This window comes from Physeter macrocephalus, chromosome 14 (assembly GCF_002837175.3).
Source record: "Physeter macrocephalus isolate SW-GA chromosome 14, ASM283717v5, whole genome shotgun sequence".
Classification (NCBI taxonomy): Eukaryota; Metazoa; Chordata; class Mammalia; order Artiodactyla; family Physeteridae; genus Physeter; species Physeter macrocephalus.
The window spans coordinates 85,651,569-85,675,230 of record NC_041227.1 but is presented as its reverse complement, the minus strand read 5'-3'; the positions used below and the strand labels follow the sequence as shown (position 1 = coordinate 85,675,230).

The 23,662-nt window shown below is 46.0% G+C and overlaps 1 protein-coding gene across 3 annotated transcripts in view; it reads left to right on the top strand.

Annotated features, from left to right (window-relative positions):
- The first annotated feature begins 2,541 nt into the window (after nt 1–2,541).
- MYOCD (myocardin) overlaps nt 2,542–23,662 on the top strand; it is a 94,097-nt gene continuing 72,976 nt past the window's right edge. For all 3 annotated transcript variants that reach the window (XR_003682930.2, XM_007104503.4, XM_007104502.4), the window contains exon 1: nt 2,542–2,893. Coding sequence is in view for 2 of the 3 variants with exons in the window: in XM_007104503.4 (XP_007104565.2) it covers nt 2,839–2,893 (55 nt within the window). In the remaining variant the exon portion in view is untranslated. The remainder of the gene's footprint in view (nt 2,894–23,662) is intronic.

Genomic DNA, 23,662 nt, shown 5'->3' with positions numbered 1-23,662 from the left:
CTCACTCTAGGCCTCGGGGATAGCAAGGCCCCCGAGAAGTGCTGCCAATGTGATCAAATTGCAGGACAGAGCCCGGGGGCCTGCCGATGCTGCGTTAGCCCGCTGCTCCCAGAGCACGGCAGCTTGGGACATCTGTTTCCCTCGGGAACATCCTCTTTAAATTCCACCAAAAACATTTTTTTTTCCACAAAAAATGCTTGCATAGAGGGGGGAAGGATGAGCTTCTATACGAGCATATTTATATCCATAGATATTCCACGCCATAGGGGGTATAAATCCCAGAGGGCTGATGTCAGCAGCTCCACGCTCCGATGGGAAACTTGAGGAAGGCTACGGTTACCAGCATTTCCCAAACTTACTCAAAAAAGAAACCCCACACATACACACACACACACACACACACACACACACACACACACACACACACACACACACACACACGCTCTCGGGCCTGCAGAGGGAAAACAATCCACTCCTGTCCAACTCATCTGGGTCAGGCAGACCCTTATCCCGACTTTCACTGCAAGAAGAATTCTCCGCCAAGTTGCCATGTATCGCTCCACAGCCCTCAGGATAATAATCTGTTTGGCTTTTTTTTTTTTAATGTGGCTCAGAATAGTTTTTTCTCTGCTCAGATAATTTAGCAATATTCCTTCTCCCACCGGTCTCCTCCCTGTCAAGTACCTCCCTGCCACAGGTATCTGAAAGCTGGCCAGGGTTCTTCCAGGCTCCTGGGCATCTCTAGTCCCAAACCTCCCTCCACTTGACCTCTTTTCATTGAAGATCAGGAGCCTGGGGTTCAACTGAGGACAAGAACGGGCTGGTGGGAAAAGGGGTCACTCTGTGTCACAGATACCATAATGCCCCTACCCCCTATGTTCATATCTTAAACCCCAGGAATCTGTATGTTACATCACATGGCAAAGAAGGGTTAAAGATGCAGGTGGAATGAAGGTTGATAATCAGCTGACCTTACAACGGGGTTTATCCAGCAGGTGGGCCCAGTATAATCACAAGGTCCTTAAAATGAGGAGGGAGGCAGAGACGAAAGGGCAGGGCCATGTCACGTGAGAAGAACTTGACCCATGATGCTGGCTTTGAACGTGAAGGAAGAAGCCAGAGACAAAAAACATGGGCGCCCTCTAGAAGCTGGAAAGGGCAAGGAAACTATTCTCCCCTAAATCTTCCACAAGGGAAAGCAGTCCTGATAATACTGTGATGTCAGCCCAGTGAGACCCACTTAGGACTTCTGACCTCCAGAGCTGCAAGATAATAAATTCTTGTCACTTGAAACCACTCAAGTTGTGATAATTTATTCCAGCGGGACTAGGAAAGAGATGCCTTGTGTATGAGTGTGTTTCATAATGACTGAGATACTCGTGCGCATCTTATCCTCCGTAAACAGGCCTCTGGGGACAGGACTCTATCCCCAAGAGAAACAAGGATGGGATTGCCCTGCCTCTCTGACATATCAGGAATTAAATGGTCTAGTCCAGAAGACCTCATTTATACCAGCGACTGGTCAGTTCCAAAGGGTGAACTCAAGGATCCGAGAATTTGGGCAAGGCCCAAACTCAGAGCATTAGAAGCTGTCCCAGGAGCTGTGGTCTTATCAGGTCTTCATCTGTCACCCACGGATCTTTGAAGGGTTTAGCGCTCTCAGACATAAGCAGGCGTGCATGTAGTAGATGATACTTCGACGCCCACGTGCATAGAAGGTTGCAAATAAATTCAAGCCAACACTATGTGTGTACATAGTTCCGTGTTATTTTCTGTGCTGCCAACGATTAAGCAAGCTTCTCGAGAGCAGGTCTTAGACCCTCCCTCCTTGAGTCCCACTCTACTGAGCGCCCCAAAAGGGTTTCCAACTCGTGTATCTCCCCCAGGAGGGAGAGCACTGTGTCCTGGCTGCACCTGCAGACAGCCTGAGTCAGGTTTGTCCAAAAAGAGCATATCCCAGAAAAATGAAAGGCGTTTCGTTTTCTCCGTGGACGTGTATCCAGGTTTGATACGGGAACCGCGACCTGTATGCTCCGTCTCTGCCTGCGCAAACGGAGAGAGGATGTGCGCACCCTGGTGCGTTGGAAGCCTCGGTGATTTGCCAGGGGTCCAGCCTGCCTGCCAAGCGCGGTGCGCCCCGGGTGCGCGGGCGCGCAAGTCCCCTCCCGCGGTGGGCCACGCCCGCCGCCCGCCGCCCGCCTGGCGGGCTGCAGGGAGGGAGGCCCCCTCCCCCCCGGGCTCCCCACCCTCCCACCTGGCCCGCCCACCTGCGCGCCAGACGCTGCGCGGCGCCCCTCCCCTCCCCGCGGCTCCCGGCTCCCGGCTCCGCCCCCCGCGCGCGCCCTCCGCATCCCTGCCGCCCGCCCCCGCGCCGCCCGCAGCCAAGAGTTCAGATCGGCTCCCGGGACTCCTCCGGCTGCTCCGCGTCCCCGGCCCCGCTTGCCACTCCTGATTGGCTGAGCTCCTGTCAGTAGTAAAAAAGGATCAGATAGCAAACTGGGGACCTTCATAAAGGCGTGGTGGGGATGCTCGAGGAGCGCGGGCAGCCTATGACATCAGCCGCGCACGCCTGGGATGCCGCGGCGCCCCGCCAGACCCCGAGGAGGCGCAGGGTCCCGCCAGCTGAGAGTGGAGTAGCCCCGCGCGGCGAGGCCGCCACTTTTCTGGGGACACTGGTTTCGGTCACTGGCTGCCACTGTACTCCTACCCGGGGGAGCTCGCGGAGAGTTGGATGAATTCTGGGTTGTTAACTGCGGTCAGCTGGGCTCCCGGGAGCCCGTTCCTGGTGGAAGTCAGGGGCCATCTGGCCAAGGGACCAGCGGCTCGCTGAGACTCAACATGACACTCCTGGGGTCTGAGCACTCATTGCTGATTAGGAGCAAGTTCAGATCAGGTAGGGCTAAGGCACTTGGCGTTCCTTCTTCAACTTTTCCTCTTCTGCACGTCTCAACTCCACACTGCTTTCCAATAAATGTTTCAAAGCCAGCGCCTTGGCTACTTCAACTCTGTTCCCCAAAAGCACATTTGGCAAGTGAAGAATTTTATGTGCCTTGGGGGGCCTTTAATGTCTTCTGTTGTTAATGCTTTGAGTCATAGAGTGTGGTTTTTGTTTGTGAAAAGGCCAGTCCTTTTACTTTTGTCTCTATATTTTGCGAGTAGAAATTCTGGAGGGGTCCATCCAACAGGAGTAACCTTGAAAATGAGCAAATAGAGGCTCTCAAGTTGGAGAGCTGCACAGCGTCAGTCAGAATTGCTGAGACAATGAACCTGATGCTGTTGTATTAGCTACAGGAGTCACTTCAAATGGAGCTAATCCAAACAAATGTATTTCCCAAAAACAGTCACTTGGGGGAAGTAAAAATAGCAAATTTGGAGCACACCAAGTATTTAAAATGACATCACTGTAGGAAAAAAAGAAGTCCAGTGCCACAAATATTTTTTCCCAACCCATCTGATGTTTATAAATGGAGACTTTTCCCCCAAATTTCTGTGTTAGTGGCGATAGAGGAACTTCTCAGAGGACGCTGAGTGAAGGTGAGTGGAGAGGAGACGGGCCTTAAACTGCCTCACACATAGGGTGGCAACTCGCCCCTGGAAGGTGTTGATGTGTGTGGGTCTCCACACTGAGACGGGGAGACTTCTTTGGTTCTTTCTCAATAGCTCTGTGTAGAATATCGGTTTTATAAAAGTGGTAACAAACTGCTCAGTAAATGGTACAGCTTCCACTTAGAAGATGGGTTACTTTATATAAACTGTGATGTGAACATTTCCCATAACAGGTGTTAGAAGGATGCTGGCATAGTTTGCTAAGTTTTCCGTAGCCCTTCTAAGTGGGACCACGCAGCATTTCACTTGGACGGATGTTACCAACAAATGAGAAGAGTGGATGCTGGAAAGTAGGGTCCTCTGGGACCTGCTTAGATGCTCCTGGCTTTTAGATGTCTGTGGGGTCCACTGGAGATTTTCTATGGCTCTGTACCGTCCAAGCGAGATGAAAACTTGAGAACGGAGGTAGCTACAAGGCTCAGTGCCCCGAAGATCCGGGGCAGGTCTGCCAGGGACTAGGTTCTGCAGTGGATTAATCCATCCTTTCCTTTCCGTGGTGAGGTGAGGCGGTTGGTCTGTTAATCCACTAGAGACATGGCCACCGCTTTGCAATTTGGTCAAAACCGCAGGGCAACACTGCCACCTTTCTGAAGAAGAGAGGATGTGGATTTGTTTTGCAAGAAGCTACGCTCATTTCAAAGGCACCCTTGCCATTTTCCTGCAGGGGCAGGGGAGGAGCTGGTTTGTCTCTAGATGGACTTGGTGATGTACTTGATAGTAGAATTGCGAAACAGACTTACCAAGCGAATGCTTCCTTCAGCTGCAGTGCAGAGGCAAGGAAGACAGTACTCCTAATTCCTGCTTTGGTGGGTCGGCGGAGTCCTGGTGTCTCCCAGGTGGACCCTGCAGACCTAGACCCTGGAGGTTCCGAGAATTCCGATGGCAGCCTCACTTTTGTTTTTTTTTTTAAACTGGGACAGGCTTCTGTGTCACAGGAAGGATTGCTTTGGGAAGACACGCTATCGAAGCAGACATAGGCAGACTTAATCCTCTACCTTTGATAAACAGGGAAACGGGGTCTGGAAATGGACAAAGTGGTTTGGTCCTCTGAATTCAAGGGGTTGATAATCTCCTGAAAGACAGAGAAGACAAGTTGAATGTAAAACTAAGTAAATGTAATTTTGAGGACGGGGATTTTTCTTCCTGGAGATAATCACAGCCATAGCTGCAGGAGCGCAGAAGTCTGGCTGGCAGCATGCGAACAAGAGGGCCTCTTCCTAAGAGTCCTCAATTTATTTTATGGCTAACAATGAATAAAGAAGGCCTCTTCTCTGTTTTGATTTCTCTCTCTCTCTCTCTCTCTTTCTCTCTCGTTTTCTTTTTTTCGTCTTCTTTTCTTTCACAAACTACTCGAAATGTGAACTCATAAAACTCTATCTCAGGGCTAATGTTTGCTTTGATCGTAGGCTCTGGTGTATTTCATTTAAAAAGTTTCAAAAAAAAAATAAAGAAAACGAAATTGATCATACCACGGGGCCTGTGTGTAGGGCTGGTTTGTAAGGGAACAGGTAACTGTTTTGACTCTGAAACTGACATGTATGATAACAGCTTCCAACTGACTTTCTCTATAAGCTGTATTCCAGTGACCTTGTTATTAACTGCAAAGCAGTGCTACCGGAGCAATAAACATGAAAGTTTACATGGGCGAACGTGTTTAGTGATATAAACTCATCTTACTGAAGAGGCCGCAGGGTTTCACAATTGAATGTGCAGGTCTAGTGCCAAACTCTCTGGGTTTTTAGCAGGTACTTCTCCTTATCGGCTGTATAACCTCGAACCTTAGCTAAATTACATAACTTTATCTGCCTCAATTTGCTTCGTTTGAATGATGATAATGATTATAGGATTGTTGTGATGATTAAATGTGATACTACAGTAGAGCATTTAGAAAAATGCCTGGCACTTAGTAAGCGCTCCAAAAATATTGTTCTATTATTTAAATTCTTAGGCAGGGTGGTCCTGGGTTTGTCACTTCTCTCTGAGTCTTGGTTACTCCATCTGTAAATGTCAAGGTTGGACTAGATGATTTCTCAGACCCTTTAGAGACATTTTATGGTTCTCTGAAAATGCAAAGATTGGGAATAAGCAAAATTGTGATTGGGCTGTGTGCCAGTTGGGTATAAATCAGAGCAGTTTACTTAAATGCAGTCATTAGTGTTGCTTTTAAACTAACCACATTTTTATTGTTTTTCATCTTTTCACTGTTGTTATGTCAGTATCTGTAATCAGTATCACTGTCAGTAATTTTCCTCAATACCATAATCCTTGTGTCAATAAGACACAAGTACCCATACGTGCAGATACACACACACACACACACACACACACACACACACACACACACACACACACACACACGATGCACAAAGGATCAAAAGGAGAGAGAGAGGTCCATTAGTGGGTTTAGTTTCTTTTGCTTTTTTCTCTTTTTCTCTTCTTCCCAAACAGCTCATACAATGGCAGACTCTGGTTCCTGCCATGACCTTACCTCCATCCCCTGAAAATTTAGGGTTGTCAGATTTCACAAATAAAAATACAGGATGCCTAATTAAATTTGAATTTAAGATAAACAATGATTAATTTTTTAGCCTATACTGGGAGCATACTTTCACCTGAACTAGGCACTCTGCATTTTCTGTGGCAACTAGGCTATAAAACTATATATATTTACCTAATTTAATTGACCTTTTCAGACGAGATCGGGCGCGTTCAGGGTGGTATGGCCGTAGACTAATTGACCTTTTCAGGTGGCGGTACGCGGGCCTCTCACTGTTGTGGCCGCTCCGCGGCACGTGGGATCTTCCCGGACCGGGGCATGAACCCGTGTCCCCTGCATCGGCAGGCGGACTCTCAACCACTGCGCCACCAGGGAAGCCCCCAGATCTCATTTTTGTCATCTACAAAACAGAGGATTTGACTGGTTCATCTCTGCAGTTGCTTCCAGCCCTAAGATTTGATATTTTCCCAAATGAATGGCCCTGAGTACTTCTGTAAACTTTTGAAGACTATAAACTTCATAAAAGTGTTACTGTGACATTTTTTTAACTGTCGTATCCTCAGGGAATGGGACATAGAGTAGATGCTCAATAAATTTTTCTCGCGTGGATAAATGAATAATTCACACCTGCCATCTTTATAATTAACCCATTATTATTCTAAGATTATTCTAAGATACGATTATTCTAAGACAATCGTTTCAATTGCTTCACGTGTTCAGTCTTCTTTTCTAAATTTCCTTGACAACTTTTGGGTGTGACGTTTACTGGAGCACAAATATCTATTCCCAAATTCCATTTTGCTGTTGAAATGACCAGTAGAATATTGGTATATATTCTAATGTTAAAACAAAGATGAATTTTGAAATAAAATTATTTCAGTGATACAAAAATTTACTACTTGTTTACTTAATGTGCTATCAAAATATCTCTCATTTGCCCATGGTTACAACATTTTCCTGTAACCACAAAGGCAGAGCCTACTATATGCCAGGTGCTATGACAGATACCGGGAATTCAAAAATTAGTGAGATTTTACCCCTGCACTCAGAGCTAACTATAAGCTAATAAACATAAAATATACAGGATAATCCCCCTATTTTAAAAGGTTAATTGATTAGCAGCCTTAATTCCCCTGTGCCATGCGTTTCAGTCAGCATGGGCTACTATAACAAAATACCATAGACTGGGTAGCAAAACAACAGAAATTTATTTTCTCACAGTTCTGGGGGCTGGAAGTCCAAGTTCAGGGTGCCATCATGGAAAGGTTCTGGTGAGAGCTCTCTTCCTGGCTTGCAGACGGCCACCTTCTCGCTGTGTCCTCACATGGCACAGAGAAAGACAGACAGACAGACAGCGAGCTCTCTGATCTCTTCTCACAAGGATACTAATCTCATCATGAAGGCCCCACCATCAAGACCTCATTTAAACCTAATCATTTCCAAAGGCCCGCATCTCCAAATACTATCCCATAGGGGAGTTAGAGCTTCAGCATGTGAATCTGGTGTGTGGAGGACACAGTTCAGTCCATAGCACCATGTAAGGTAACATATTCTTTGGTTCCAGTGATTAGGATGTAGACATCTCTGAGGAGGGGACATTATTCTGCCTGTGACAGCAGCTTCCAATAAGGCATTCCTAACTATAACCCCTCCACATGCCTCTCTCCTACAGACTCTGTTCTGTAGCACTTTTCCTTTCATATAGATTATTCAGCCACAATACCTGTGTTTTTCCGAGGGAGGTCCACAGAAGACTAACTCCACAGTATGTTAAAGTTGTTCAGCAGGAAATTTTAAAAAGAGGGAAGCAAAGTATAGTGAAAAATTAAATTGGATTTTTAATTGCAGGATTTCTGAAGCCTTTACTATTTCTCATGTCTATTATGAGCTTCTGAAAGGCAGGGATTCCGAGACATGCTTCACCTTTATTCACACAGCATCTCAGAGGGCAAGTTTAGCTGGACAAACACATTGTGGAGAATTCTTTCTGGACAGAAAAACTGACAGTTTCCGACAGTGATTTCTCTAATGGGGTTAATCTCTGTATCTAGGAGGCTGGCAAGCCCTCCACACCCAGCCAGGTGAGCACTCTGTTGCTTTTCCTTCCTGGCTGCTTCCTCCCGTGCTGGGTCCCCCTTTCACTGCTCAAACCTCTGTTATTTGTTGGCACCAATGCCCCACCCCGGGAATATCCATCAGAGGATTATAACCCATGTCCCCAAGGAGCTCACAGGCAACCTGAAAGGTGCTGAAAAAATGCTATATGAGAGTTACGTATTTATTCATTCATTCAACAAACATGCAGGAATATTTCTTCCATGTTTCCCTTGTAATGGAGACTGTGTTAGGAGCTGGGGGTTCGATTGGGAAGCAGAAAAGACCCATCCCATGTCCTCACGTGGAATGTTAGAGCTGACCCTCTAATACCCTGTGCGTGGTTCCTGCAAGCCTTCTAGAAGTCCACATGAGAACACAGTTACCGGGATTTTAAAAGATGAGTGTGTTTTAAGTCCTAAATGGGAATTTTAAATCTTTTTTTTAAAGCTAGTGGAACATTCAGGGACCAGCCCATCTACTTCAGACCATTGCATTCACCTCATATACCAGGTGGCCTTCCCCAGCATCTTAATGACTGTAGCAAGAGCCCCAAACTCCCCCCCTGCACCTAACCTGCCTTATTATTATCCATAGCTCCTATCAGTGGAGGACACTAAACATTTTACTTATCATTCGGTTATTTGTCCGTGAGGGCAGGAATTTGTGTCTGTTTGTTCGTTTTCACTGCTTTATGCCCCCCGGCAGTGATTGGCATAGATAAGGCACCATTAACAATGCCTTGAATAGATACATTTTATTTCCCCCCCAAAGACTATTCAGAAACAAAAGTAACCAGTCTATGTTTTTATATATATTTTAGGCATATTGACGGAGTGGTGCTTAAGACTAGAACAAAAAAAGAATGAGTGAATATAAATACAGAATTCAGAAAAGTAGTTACCTCTGCAGTAAAAGAGGCAAGGGTAAGAGCTAGGCATGGAGCCTGAGTAGGTTATTGGCTTCCCTGGTGGCGCATTGGTTGAGAGTCCGCCTGCCGGTGCAGGAGACACGGGTTCGTGCCCCGGTCCGGGAAGATCCCACGTGCCGCGGGGCGGCTGGGCCCCTGAGCCATGGCCGCTGAGCCTGCGCGTCCGGAGCCTGTGCTCCGCAACGGGAGAGGCCACGACAGTGAGAGGCCCGCGTACCGCAAAAAAAACAAAAAAAACAAAAAAAGGTTATTGGTGGTGGTCTTAGGTTGAGCAGGGGTCACATGCACATTGATTATTCAGCAAATGAATTAAATAATGTTCATTCATGGGCCGATGATGACAGTGTGACTTGGACCAGGGATGATGATGGATCCAATTATGTGTATCTGGGGTCTTTGAAAAAATTGAAAACATAAGTTTTTTCAGACCATAAAGAGTGGCATCCATCTTGTATCTGCTGCGGTATATGACAGACACAGTAAGAGTCTGTCAAATAGGACTGAACCCAATTGAATGGATTCTGATCTAATTGGGTTGCATTGGAGAATAACAGAAGGGCCTGGCAGAAGCAGAAGTGCCCAACCCGGCACTCTGAGGATTTTACAGACCCCCAAAAAGCCAGACCCGAATAGGAGATGTTGGAACATGACGTGGTCTTTCATCTCCTTTATTTCCATCTCACTAGCACGAACTCACTGGTCCTCTAGCAGATGGTGATGAGCTTATCTTGAATCTCTGCCCAGATCAGGAAAGTGAAGCTGGCAGGTGTATTTCCCAGGTATCAGTCTCTCCAGTCTCACACCCGCTCTCCTGTGAGCAGAACTGTCGGGGGAGCCCATCACGTCCACTCTCTGACTCCATGATCTTGGGAAAGTCAGTGCAGCTCACTGGGCATCTCTTTCCATGCTGGTAAAATGATCCCTGCCATTTGTGAGGGAAAGAGTTTTGTAGAATTATCAAGGCTTTCTTCTGCAGAAAGACGTCTCCATTCCCCACGTGGGAAGGGATTACTTGACCTGGTGGCAAGAATTGCACAAGAGAGAAGCATGGAGTAGTGGTTTTGACAGACATAAATAGGATTTAAAAAACAAAACAAAACCACCCATTAGCCAAATAACAGTTTTTTGCAGCCTTATGATTTTAGTATTTAGTTTTTTCAACTTTATTAAGCAGACAGTGTTTGTTTGAGTCAGTAATTTGCACTAATTTCTATTCTGATATCATCCAGAACAGCTGGTAAGTGAAGCTTTACCTAAGTACATTTGCATTATCATTCTTCGAGGAAAATACAAGGGTCTCCAAATTTTTTATAATGTGTCATTTATTCCCAGAAATTCGGAATAAATAAGGCTGATTCCTGACTTTCATTTTTTACAGAGCACAGCAAAGTGCCCTCAGAAACCACTGAAGGAAGAATAATTTCATTCCTTTCTTCTGTTGGTTGAAGGAAGATAAATTCTCCTATTTCTCTATAGATACCACTAGAGTAGTTCTCTCACATTTCAGTCACACCAGTTGACGTTTGCTGTATTCAGCCACCTTAGATCATTAGAGAAAGCAGTAGAATTCTAGCAGTAGAAGCAGTGGATTAAGCCACTGTAATATTGTCAAGTATATTTATTGGGTCCCCCCGTGTAGGACCTTAACCATCACTTGGTATATGTGCAGCAATGATCAGAGAATACACAGCCTCTCAAATTCTTAGCATGTCTCGCCTAACATCTCAGTTTGAACTGCCACTCAAACAAGTTATCCATCCTTCAATCTGCATCTCTCTCCCCTTGGACTCTTAAGGAGTGCAGAGTCATCAGTTCTTTCTCATAAAATATAGTCCAATAGCCCCTAGGAATATCCCTATTTCACAGATAATGACTGGAAAACACCCCATAAGCTGTTTTGACTTTCCTACTTCCGGGAAACACTCTCCTTTCAGGAAGTCATTCCGACTTTGTTGTCCTCATGACTGATTGGGCTGGTTTCTTGGTCTGAGGGAAAGTTCCACACGGGACTTTCTGATACTCAAGCTCCAGACAGGGCCGTGGGGCTTCAAAACAGGCTAACTCCAAGAACATGCTATTCAACATTCATTGAACAATCATTTCCTCAATACTTCAAGTGTCTTTACCGTTTTGTGTTCCCTTCCTGCCCTTGTGCAGACGCGTAAAGAACTTTACAAAGCTATGGTCAGAGCGTATGCCTAAATTAAACTCAGCCTTTTTATCAGTCAGCGTGATATCATAAGCAGTTCTTCAAGCTGCTCCATAGTAGCATAATGCTTGTTTTAAAGACTGTATCCTATTCCACCAAGTGAGTACATAATAATTCCACTTGTACTGGAATATTAAGCCAGTTATAATTTTTATGTTATAAATAACAGTCCTATGAAAATCTTCATGAACATAGACTTTTTCTTCCTCTGGATTGTTTTATAGGATACTCATCCTTTAGAGGAAATATCCAAGTGTGGGAATCATGGATAGGAATCTTTATGTTCCGCTATGGTAGCTTGTATTTCTGGAGCACTTAACAGTGCACCCAGCTTAACCTTAGTCCTTCTTCCACATGGCAGTGAATATTTGACCCTGTGATAGAACTAACTCAGTCATCTTGGATACTTATCCAGTGCGGACTGGTGTTCAGTGAGCTTTTCACACCTTTTCAGTCAAGAATGAAAAGGGAAAGGAGCCACAAGTACCTGATACCTTTGGAAACCTTTGGCTACCTCTGTGTGATCTGCTATTTGGGGACCAGATGTGACCGTATTACCAAATAAGACTGATGCTTCATCAAAGGAGAAGAGAAGAGGACGAGGAGTTACTGAGAACATGTTATCTATGACATTTTCAGTATCTCATTTAATCCTTACAAAAAATGCTATGAGACAGGTATGCTTATTCCGTTTTATAGATGAGGAAACTGAGGCTCAAGATGTTAAACAACTTAGTCGGAGTAACGTAACTGGTAAACGGCAGAGACTAGGTCTGATCCCATCTGTGCCATGATGACCGTCTCTATCACAAGCTAAACCTCGCTTCTCCCACCCTCCCCCTCCACCGCCCATCCCCCACACACACACTTGGCCCAGTGGATTTAATTCTACATTCCAGTGGAGTTCTGGGCTACAACTTCAGGTTTATACCCAATTGCCATTATTGTCCGTGATTTTCTAAATAGCGATTTACTAAGCTACTTGATTCTAATCCTAATTAACCTGTAAATTATACATGCCATCTCTCCCAAATCCCAGGACTTTTAATGAAACTTGAGTATTTTAATCTCAGTTTATCTGATTAAAAAATTTCAAGAGATTTTTGAAAACCAACAACAACAAGAACAGACTTTCCCTAAGACACTAAACATGTAAGAAATATCAAATAACAGAGAGTCAAGTGGTGGTTGCCAGGGGCTGGGAGGTGGGGGAAATAGGGAGAGGTTGGTAAAAGGGCACAAACTTTCAGTTATACAATAAATAAGTGACATGACATAAAATATTAGAAGACAGTTTTAAATTTAGCACCCTCCCCAAACACACAGAGAAATGTCAGTAAATTCTGAATATCATGCTCATTTCTTGATCAAAAGGCAGGGAAAAAAAGACAATGTTTTTGTATTTTTAAATTTTTTATACAATTTTTAAAAGTTACTTTCCATTTACAGTTACTACAAAATATTGGCTATATTCCCCATGTTGTGCAATATATCCTTGAGGCCATTTTATACCCAGTAGTTTGTACCTCCACTCCTCCACCCCTTTATTGCCCCTCCCCCCTCCCACTGGTAACCACCAGTTTGTTCTGTGAGTCTGCTTCTTTTTTGTTACATTCACTAGTTTGTTGTATTTTTTAGATTACACATATCAGTGGTATCATACAGTATTTGTCTTTTTCTGACCAACTTACTTCATTTAGCATAATTCCCTCCAAGTCCATCTATGTTGCTGCAAATGGCAAAATTTCATTCTTTTTTATGGCTGAGTAATATTCCATTGTAGAAATAAACCACATCTTCTTTATCTATTCATCTTCATCCATCTGTTGATGGACACTCAGTTGTTTCTGTATCTTGGCAATTGTAAATAATGCTGCTGTGAACATTGGGGTGCATGTATCTTTTCAAATTAGGGGTTTTGCTTTTTTCAGATATATGCCTAGGAGAGAAATTGTTGGGTCATATGTTAGTTCTATTTTTAGTTTTTTGAGGAACCTCCGTACTGTTTTCCACAGTGGCTGCACCGACTTACATTCCCACCAACAGTGTACAAGTGTTCCCTTTAAAAACAAAATACTTTGATAGCTGAAATATTTTAAGCTCAGCAAGTTAGGGATCGAAACACACCACAAATATGCCAAAAGCATTCAAGCATAGAACAAAGCCTAGAAGGATCCATTCTCAGTGATTATCTCTGGGTGGTGAGAAAATGAGTAATTTTTAATTTTTCTTATACTCTTTCTTATATTCCTATTTTCCTTATTTTGATGATCTATCTATTCAGTGTCTCCTGTGTCTTCTATAGTAAGCAGGAATAACTTTGGTAATACATGAATTAGCAGTGGACATTGCTTGCGTATTCGGTTTTAAGCCATCCAGTTGTAGGAGATGAAAGATTCCTGAACTGAGGAACAGCTGAAACAGGCTGGCTGAACACCTAGGAGGTTTAAGTGGTTATAAATTCCCACCAATCCAAGAGCACATTCACATTCAGACTACAACCGAGAAAACTTGGTCCGCAGCTGAGACTGAACATTCGCAACCCCTCCGATTAATTTGTGTTGGAAAATTCTGATGTGTATATTGTGATACAAGGCCTTCAGTCTCGCTGACCTGGGGTCAGATTCTGGCTCCACCTTTCCTGGTCGTATGAACTTGAGCATATCCTTCAAGCTCTCCACTCTTCCGTCTGTGAAGGTGGGAACAAAATTGCCTGTCCTGTGGAAATTTCGTGAGGCTTTAGTGAAATGACAAAAAAGGTATTTGACCTAGTGCAGGGATGGACTTGTGTACTCCGTCATTGGTAACGGTTTTATTCACGGATTAATATTCGTGATTGTATCATTATTTATATCAATATGCTATAGGAGGTTAATCTGCAATATTTAAAATTACTTCAAGGGCTTCCCTGGTGGCGCAGTGGTTGGGAGTCCGCCTGCCGATGCAGGGGACGTGGGTTCGCGCCCCGGTAGAGGCCCGCGTACCGCAAAAAAAAAAAAAAAAAAAAAAGAAAAAGAAATCTGCCCAAGGTTACTCATTAGATTTAGAACCAGAGTTCTGGGCTCCCAGAACCAAGCTCTCGGTGTGATCCTCTGAGGAACATGCAGCCTGGGAGGACATCGATGGTACAAAGATGGGCCGATGCCTGGCCTTTTCAAGGCCGGTGGCTCCCAGCAAAATAAATGGTCCCTCTGCTTAGAGCGTTCTTGGCACGTAGTAGCCGTCTGCACTGGCTTCAAGGTTCAAAGGGCTAGATTAGAGGGAGAGGTGAAATTCAGCAAGTTCGACACAGTATTAGCTGGGAGAGGAGAACAGAATAGGCATAGACATGGCAAAGCAGCCTTTGGCTTTAGTAGAATACCAGCCTCTGCAGAAGGTTCTGGTCTTAGCGCATAGACTAGAACCCGGCACCGTGGAATGTCCCAGAGACAGAAAATGTTCTTAAATGTTATGTTTGGTTGTTTCAAAACCTTGTAAAAACAGTAGAGCCAAGATTATTTTCTAACACTTAAAAAAAATTTTAATATACCTACATTTACTCTTTTCTCAAACTTTAAAGGTACAGTATATGTGTACATATATATATATATATACTCACACTATTATATATTATATATATTTATATCAATCACTATTATATATATCATGATTATATAATGGTGTGAGTATATAATATATACATATATGTCTACTGTATATTATGTATATACTATATACTTCATATGACGGGTCAAAGATCTGTGTATTCTTTGTAGTGTTACACATGCTACAGAAAAATTGAAGGAAAAACTCGAAATGCTCAACAAAGGGAGAATGTTTGAAGACATTGAAATGTAATATAACGTGCATGTTATATAGGGTACTTTCAACGAATAGCTAATGAAATGGAAATATGTTTTATAATCAGAAGAGGCAATATGTGCTTTCAGTGCTAGCACAGTATACCACAGGCTTCACTTAGGATCTCAAAAGAACTTCAGTCTCTATTGCAGGACTACAGCGACGTGGAATGAAAAATTTCCCCTTAATTTGGAGAGAATTCCTTTTCCTTGCCCTCGTAAAGCACACCCTTGGTTCCAAGTTCTAATTCGCCTTTCTTACCAGTTCTCATCCAGGTATTCCCTGGATGCCTGCGTTCACCTCTTGAATGTTTGTGTAGTCATTTATCCCAGCTCACGGAGTCTTACTTTGATCACGGCAGTGACCCTGTGAAATGGGTCTAATGATACCCTCCTTAGAGGGATGGGAAAATGAGGTTCAGAAAGGGTTCGTGACGCACTGAAATTCACACGCAGAAACATGGCGGAGCAGGGCTGAACCTGGATCTCGTGACCTCTCCCAACGAATGGTGGACCCCGGGGGGTGAAAATCAGAGTCCCTTTCCTCCAGGACCACCCACCGCCCCAGCACCAGCTTTCAAGGAAAGCAGGTCAAACAGCAGGTTCTGGTCCCCCAGGCCCCTCCTGCCACCCCCCACCGGGGTGGCACGCTGTCCACCTAATTCACTCGTGGCTCTAGGCCATGGAACACATAAACAAGTGGGGAAAGCCTCCGGAGGAATCTTGATGCCCGCATAGATCCATTTGTCTTCTGAAATGATTGTTTGAAATTGTTTATGTCAGTTGCCGAGTTTCTGTTCCACGCTTCAGGGACCTGTTTGTGATGGAGGAAACAATTTCCCTGCAGCCGAGCGGTCAGGGCTCAGCGGGCAGTTCTGGTGGCAGCGTGGCCCGACGCCGGCTGGGCCTCCCCACACGGGGATGGCTCTGGGGAGATGCACCGCAGTCCCGGTAGAGCACCCCAAGAATGATTGGGTGCTTACTGTTTGCTGGGTACTGCTCTTTAGTGCCTCACATCCAACAGTCCTGTGAGGTGGTACCTTGGGTCCCCCTCCGTCCCCCCACATTCACAGATGGAGAAATTGGAGAACCCAGCCCCCGAAGGGCATTTCATGAGACTCCACGACTAGTAAATGGAAAAGCTAGGACTTGAACATATGCACCCCTGGCTTCAGAGCCTAGGTCTGCCACTCCTACTCTGTACTGCTTCTCACAGGCATCTAGGCTGGCCGGAGCTGGCTTTCTCATCCCGTCCTCCCCGAGAGCAGGCAGATTGCGCCTTCTGTCCCCTTAGGGACATCGTCAGCCCCACGGCCCATCCACTCGAGGCCTGCGTGCCTCCTGCCTGGAGTGTCTTGAGATGTTGTAACATAAAAGCCTTCAGCTCACAAACCTGGCAGCTGGCTGCGTGAGAGAGAATTCCTTTTGAGGCACGAATTAGTCTTCAAATGTTTTGACAAACTGAGAGCGTGGTGCTTAGGGAAAGGATCGCTTCGCGGTGTTTGTGTGAACAGACGTCTTTCTCAAACTTGAGACTGTGCGTGAGGCTTGATCATTGAAACAACTGCGTGGTCACTCTGAGCTGGTGCTCTTTGGATGTGAATATTCCCCTGGTTTTTACCCAACACGTGCCCAACGCTGGAAGCTGGCCTGATTTCGTGTGCCTCCGTCTCCTCGAAGGAAGCAGAGTCGGGACGTCTCGTGAGATCAAGAAAGAACCGTGGTGCCTGGTCCCAGCCTCTTCCCTGCATGCATGCCTGCTCATCTGTGAAGACCACCAACGCCAGTCCGGCAGCCCAGGCTCCCCTTCTCCATCAGACCGCAAAGGGCACATCAGTCCACCTGATCGTCATTTTCTCTGCCTCTTCTCTGGACGCCCCCAGCAATGGATGGGTACACAGTCAGCTTCTGTCCTTCTTGGTCACTGTGACCACTTGGCTGCACACAGGGCAACGCCTGGTCAAGGGAACAGTTATTATTGGTACCTGGACTCTGCAAGCAAGGATCAGGGTGTGCTCAGATGTCAGCAGGACACACAAAAATAATCCCTGGCTTTCAGCCTTGTTTGGGAAACACGGCCAGGCTTGGGGCAGGAACAGTGTAGACAACCCGGCCTAAAAGGCCACATTCTCTCAGTTCTCACCCCCCTGTCTCCTCTGTACTAGGCGGGTTGATGCCCGTGTACCCCAAAGGAAGAAAACATCAGACCCACGAGTGACGCAGCCTGCTCCTGGGAAGGGGTTTGTCCCAGAGTCGGAAAATGCCAGGGAAAGGAAAGAATTCTGTGAGTGGGCCAGCCGTCGGGCAAGAAGAGGGCAGTTATTTCTACAATCTGTGTCCGACAACATCAGCTTCCAGCTCTGAGCATCCCTGAAACCTCCAGTGGTGGTCCTGCTTGTTACTTGCCAGGAAATCCTCCATTGCCCTGTGCCTGACGGTGTCCTCGAAGGCAGTGATGTCAAAGTTGGGGGTCGTACATGAAGGTTGATCCAGCCAAACTCTGGGTAGAGCTCAACAAAAAGAAGTTCAAGGCCAAAATTATGGACAGATACGACTGCCCCTTCTGAGGGGAGAGCTTTCAGCCGACTATCGCTCTGTCGTGTCCAGGGCTTGTGGTCTTTACCTGGCATCGGCTAGAGAGGACACAACATTAACAGCCATCCAGGACGCTTCCCATGACATGCTTAACTTGGCTTCCTGGGTCTGCCAGCATCATGCTCTGGGGTGTATGTTTTGCCACCTCTACAGACCCTAGGTCTGCACCCCTAGGAGTTTTGACTAGTGCACCAGGATTTTAAAATAGATCTCAAAGCTTTGCTTGCTTATGCTGGTAGCTTTCCACCACCACCGGCTGCCCCTCTTCAATGCTAATCAGTAGGGAGCTTCTTGGTCTGCAACCAGTAGAGAATTAAATCTTGAACAAGCTTAAACAAAAAGAGAGCGCTTATTATAAGCACCCTGGGCTGTCTCATGGAACTCAGCAACAGGAATGTGGTTGAAACTTGGAGGAGAATGAGCTGGAATTGGGGATTGGAATACCTTCAGGCCACTCTCCCTGGCTCTCCCCATCCCTCTTGGTCAGCTTCACCATTTTCCCGGTTCACGTGGTTGAAAATGGCCACTCCCGACAGCTCCCAGGTAGATAGCTCTCACCCGGTCCGATTTCCAGAATTCCTAGGGAAAAGCCCGGTCTGGCTGGGGGGATGCCCATCCTTGGGGGAAAACTGAGATCAGGAAGAGAGGCCATCCTGTGGGAACGTCTTAGCTACACAAAACCCACCTCCGTAGCAGATCAGAAAGGCTTTTCCTCGTAAGTTCAGTGGAAACCCATTCAGAAGAGAATGAAAGGCAGGTATGACTTGCTTCTTAGTTTCTCTTTTATTCCTCACCCTGCCAGGGACTTTATTGTCAGTATCTCCCCCTTTCTCACCAGGGAGCCAAGTCTTTCGGAAATGGAAATTACCCATGCCTGCGCTCGGATGCACACACACAAAATGGGCTGTAATGGAGTAGAGCTGAAAGGAAGCAAATTAAGTGCCGTGGGCTTAACAACTCCATTTATTTATTTGCCTGAGTTTCCTGGGAGAAAAGACCAGAAAAGCCTCTCTAATTCCCAAACGATGTGAAGCTTCCCTTTCATAATGTACCCACAGTTGTCATTATTTGTTTAATGTCTTTTCCCTCCTAGGCTGTAAAATTTTCATAGGCAGAGTCCGTGACCGCTTGATTTGCAGCTGGATCTTTAATGTCTAAAACGGTATCTAGATATTTAGTAAGAGATCAATAACTATTGAAAGAATGAAATGAAGGATGAATGATGTTTTTTTGGTTTTTTTTTTTTGCGGTACGCGGGCCTCTCACTGCTGTGGCCTCTCCCGTTGCGGAGCACAGGCTCCGGACGCGCAGGCTCAGCGGCCACGGCTCACGGGCCCAGCCGCTCCGCGGCACGTGGGATCCTCCCGGACCGGGGCACGAACCTGCGTCCCCTGCATCGGCAGGCGGACTCTCAACCACTGCGCCACCGGGGAAGCCCGGGATGAATGCTGTTAAGTCACTCACCTTACTGCCAAGTTCCCAGATGAAAGCGTGGCCTCAAAGCTCCTGACAGCCCTACCAATTTTGCTACCAGTAATTACAGTAACAGTGCTTTAGTTGTTGTGGTTTTATTTCTTCTTTGCCAAAGTCTGATGAAAGAAATTGTCATGTAAATTTGATTCAGCTGTCTCTGACTCTCTCTCTCTCTCTCTCTTTCTCTCCATCTTTAATTTATTATCAAGACATAGCGATTCTTCTTTTCCACTTGTTTCTCAAATCTTTCCTCTTCTCTCCATTTTCACCATGCCCAAGCGACCTTTCTTGCTTTACCCACGGAGCCTGATAAGAGTCTTCATGCCAGCCCCATCTCCACCATTCGTGTTTAACACGAGATTATTTATCCCCAAATCTCAATGTTACCATATAACTCTGCTGCTCAAAAAGCAACAGTACCGGACTTCCCTGGTGGCGCAGTGGTTAAGAATCCGCCTGCCAATGCAGGGGACACGGGTTCAATCCCCGGTCTGGGAAGACCCCACGTGCCGCGGAGCAACAAAGCCCATGAGCCACAACTACTGAGCCTGAGCTCTAGAGCCTGCGAGCCACAACTACTGAGCCCACGTGCCACAACTACTGAAGCCGCGCGCCTAGAGCCCGTGCTCCACAACAAGGGAAGCCACCACAATGAGAGGCCCACGCACCGCAATGAAGAGTAGCCCCCGCTCGCCACAACTAGAGAAAGCCCGCGCGCAGCAGTGAAGACCCAACGCAGCCAAAAATAAATAAATTAATTTTTTTTAAAAAGTGCCAGTACTGCCGTCTTTCTACAGGATAAAGTCTGAACCCTTCAGCGTAGGTTTCAAGGCCCTCTGTCCATGAATCCCCACTTCCTTTTCCAGTATTATCTCTTACCGCCCCACGATACGAGTCCCTCTCCTTGAAAAGTTGGTGTTCTGGGGCGCACTACGTATCTGGTGAGGGCCCAACGCAGCATTATAATGTGGGGTCCTTTGTTCAAAATGATCGCAATTTCAGGTGGTGACAGCACAGCGTTAAACTAAGCACAGGGCCCTTCTGAGCGTGGGATGCTCATGGCACAGGTCATATATGCTCATGAGCTGGCTCTGGCCAGGAGGTACCATATTGATTCCACATTCCAATTTTTAGGCATGCTTTTCCCTTGATCAAGAATTCCCTTTATCGGCCATCTTTCCTATAAGATTCTCCCTTGCAGATGTAAAGGTTCCATTCTTTTATCCTCGGTACCCTTCTGTGAATATGTATTCTTTAATCATGTGTTGCCTGACACTTTATTTATCTAACTCATGTGTGGGCATCTTCTCTTCTTCATTAAATTATTCATGCCTTAAATTACTCTGTATCATCCTCAGTGTCTGGAGATGCCTCAGCCAATAGCAAGGGACTGTTAAATACTTTTTGAGAGACTGAATTGGTAGATTCATGGGGGGGCGTCCTAAAAATTCTGGGGCCTTTGTAAAAATAATAGCTGTTTTGGGTCACATTTGCCTCTGGAGGTTCACTTTAGGACCCTGCATTTCACATCTGACTTCCTGGAACCCTCGATGGTATACTGCTCTGCTATCTTGCAGTCTTTTTCCTGCACTTCGAACATAATGCTAAGAACTATTGCAAGACGTACCATCATCTCATGGGGAAAACCCTTGAGATTAAGAAACATCTCGGAGGCTTGAATTTGGAGACATGCAAAGAAAGACCCTGGTCAAAGCTGAAGCCAAGGGTCATGAAATGTTAACACTCTTAGTAGGAAGCCGAGGCCTGCAGAGGTGAAGTATGTTTGACGGAGGTTACACAGCTGTTTCATGGGAGGAACAGGGCCCGGTCCCCTGAACCCGCGTGTGACTTGCAGGGGACGTCCGCTGTTGTATTTTCGCAGGCAGAGCTACGGGTGATCTTCTAACCACTACTCATGTGTGCAAAGCAGAAATTCACTGTAGATGCAGGTTATTATTATTTTTCATACAATTCACTTTGGTTTTCTATGAGATTCTGGACTTTGGCATCTGTCATCCAATATTCAGATGATAAAAAGGATTCACATTTATTTATTTTTTTATTTTTTGCGGTTCGCGGGCCTCTCACTGCTGTGGCCTCTCCCGTTGCGGAGCACAGGCTCCGGACGCGCAGGCCCAGCGGCCACGGCTCACGGGCCCAGCCGCTCCGCGGCACGTGGGATCCTCCCGGACCGGGGCACGAACCCGCGTCCCCTGCATCGGCAGGCGGACTCTCAACCGCTGTGCCACCAGGGAAGCCCAGAATCCACATTGAGACAGAGGGCATTTTGTATATGCAGGACATGGAACAACGTACAGAGCAATGAGAATACAAGCAGCGTTACCGGTCGGACGGAATGACTGCTCTTGTGGTTGCCAAGGGATGCTGGCTGCTAGGCAGGGTACAGAGGATTCTACCAGGAGCCAAGAGCGCATTGTAATAAGGTGCTAAAGAAGCAGGGAGAGCCCACCGCCAGCTGCTGATGGGAGAGGCTGCCCTCTGCTGCTGTTGCTAAGGAACCTTGGCGTGGTCCTCTGAATCGGAAGCTTTCCCGCCTCTCGCGAGGCTTTACTCCCCCGCAAGGAGGGTTCAAGGACCAAGTTGGGCTGGAGGAACAGGGTTCTATTGATGCAATGGCGGCGCCGTTATCCACCCCTCAGACCCTCGTTCCTGAATAAAAATCACTCCATCTGTTCCTAAGCAATGTCTCCTTGGAGGTTTGAGATTTTTTAGATTGAAATCACAAAAATAACCTTTAAGTTGGAAGGCTTTTAGGGACGACCCAACCCAATGATTTTTCAAACTCTCCTCCGCAGAGCTCTTGACATTTCCTGAGAGGTTTTGCTTTTACTGTGCTCCCTGGTACTGTTTTTTGTTGTTGTTGTTGTTTTGTGTTGTTTTGTTTTTTCCTTCCATGTAGGATTTCAGCTTGAAAAAAAAAAAAAAAGGTTTCCGGTTTTTTTAAGTTTGAGAGCACCTAATTCTAACTTAATCTGTCCTGTCCTTCATGGGTAAGGAGGCTGGAGCCCAAAGAGATGACCTTTTTGTATTATTATTTTGAAGTGTTGTTGGAAGAAGACCTTTGGGTTCGCTCAGCAAAACTGGGGGATTGATTTTCACCTTACTTCGCAGTCAAAGCAGAGCCACTGTTGGACTGGAATTTATGGAATTTATTTATCTTAGAAGAAAGATGATTCTCTAGATGATGAATATATGGTTGGTTTAGTGAGTACCTGTCTTCTGTTTATCATTTACCTTCTTTGAGGTGTTTTTTCATTCATTCCCTCCCACAAAAATGACTTACTAAATGTAGAATAAACACAAATTAGTTTATGACTTTGGTTACGTTTAAATACAAATTAATTTATAATTCAGAAACAGTATCTTGTTAGACCATGCATTCTGGGGTTCCTTTAGAACAGGGGTCCCCAATACCCGGCCCGCAGACTGGTACCGGTGCGCGGCCTGTTAGGAACCGGGCCGCACAGTAGGAGGGGAGCGGTGAGTGGGCGAGCGAGCGAAGCTTCATCTCCTGCTCCCCATCGCTCCCCATCGCTGGCATTACCACCTGAACCATCCCTCTCCCCCCGTCCTTGGAAAAAGTGTCTTCCACAAAACCGGTCCCTGGTGCCAAAAAGGTTCGGGACCGCTGCTTTAGAAAATATGACCATTCTTAGAGGCCGTCGAGGTGATGGCAGGTGAGCTGCATAGAGACCGCAGGCGAAGCGAGGCTGAGAGAAATTTGTTTAGGGAAAATGGAGGATTTGGTAGGAAAAAAAGGAAACAGTTGAGTAGAGGGAGGGTAGAACAGAAAATCAATCAAATATGAATAATACGATGGGCTTAGGAAGGCGGTGTCTCCATGGCAACACGGGAGGTGTGATGGGTAAGGATGTTGCAGTGATGGTTTACTTAGCTGGACCAAATAGAAGCTCAGCGCACAGATCCCAGCAACTTCTTTGTAGGATACAACTTCATGGGCCCATGTCGTATTCTAGATAGAAAGTAATAAACAGGAATTCACAACTGCCGAAGAGGTGGGAAACACCAAGACACCTAGTGTTATTGTTCAGGGGAAAAGGCAGCTGCTCTCCACCATCAGTGGTCAGAGGAAAGATACCTGGGTTTCACTTGGACCTGCCAGCTTTGTCAGTACAGCCCAAACTCAAGTATGAATGGGTGATAACCCAGCTTATTGGATCGGTATAGATGGCTCCCATGAAGAATTCTGGCCCCCATATTGCTGCTTCCAAATTATCTAAGACATGGAGCAAAGAGCCAGATTCATTCTGTAATTCTTACAGTGTGTAAGTATAAAGGCAGGTTTTTTTCCTTTTCTCTTTTTTTCTCTTTCTTTTCCCTCCCTTCCTCCCTCCCTCCCTCCCTCCCTCCCTCCCTTCCTTCCTTCCCTCCTTCCC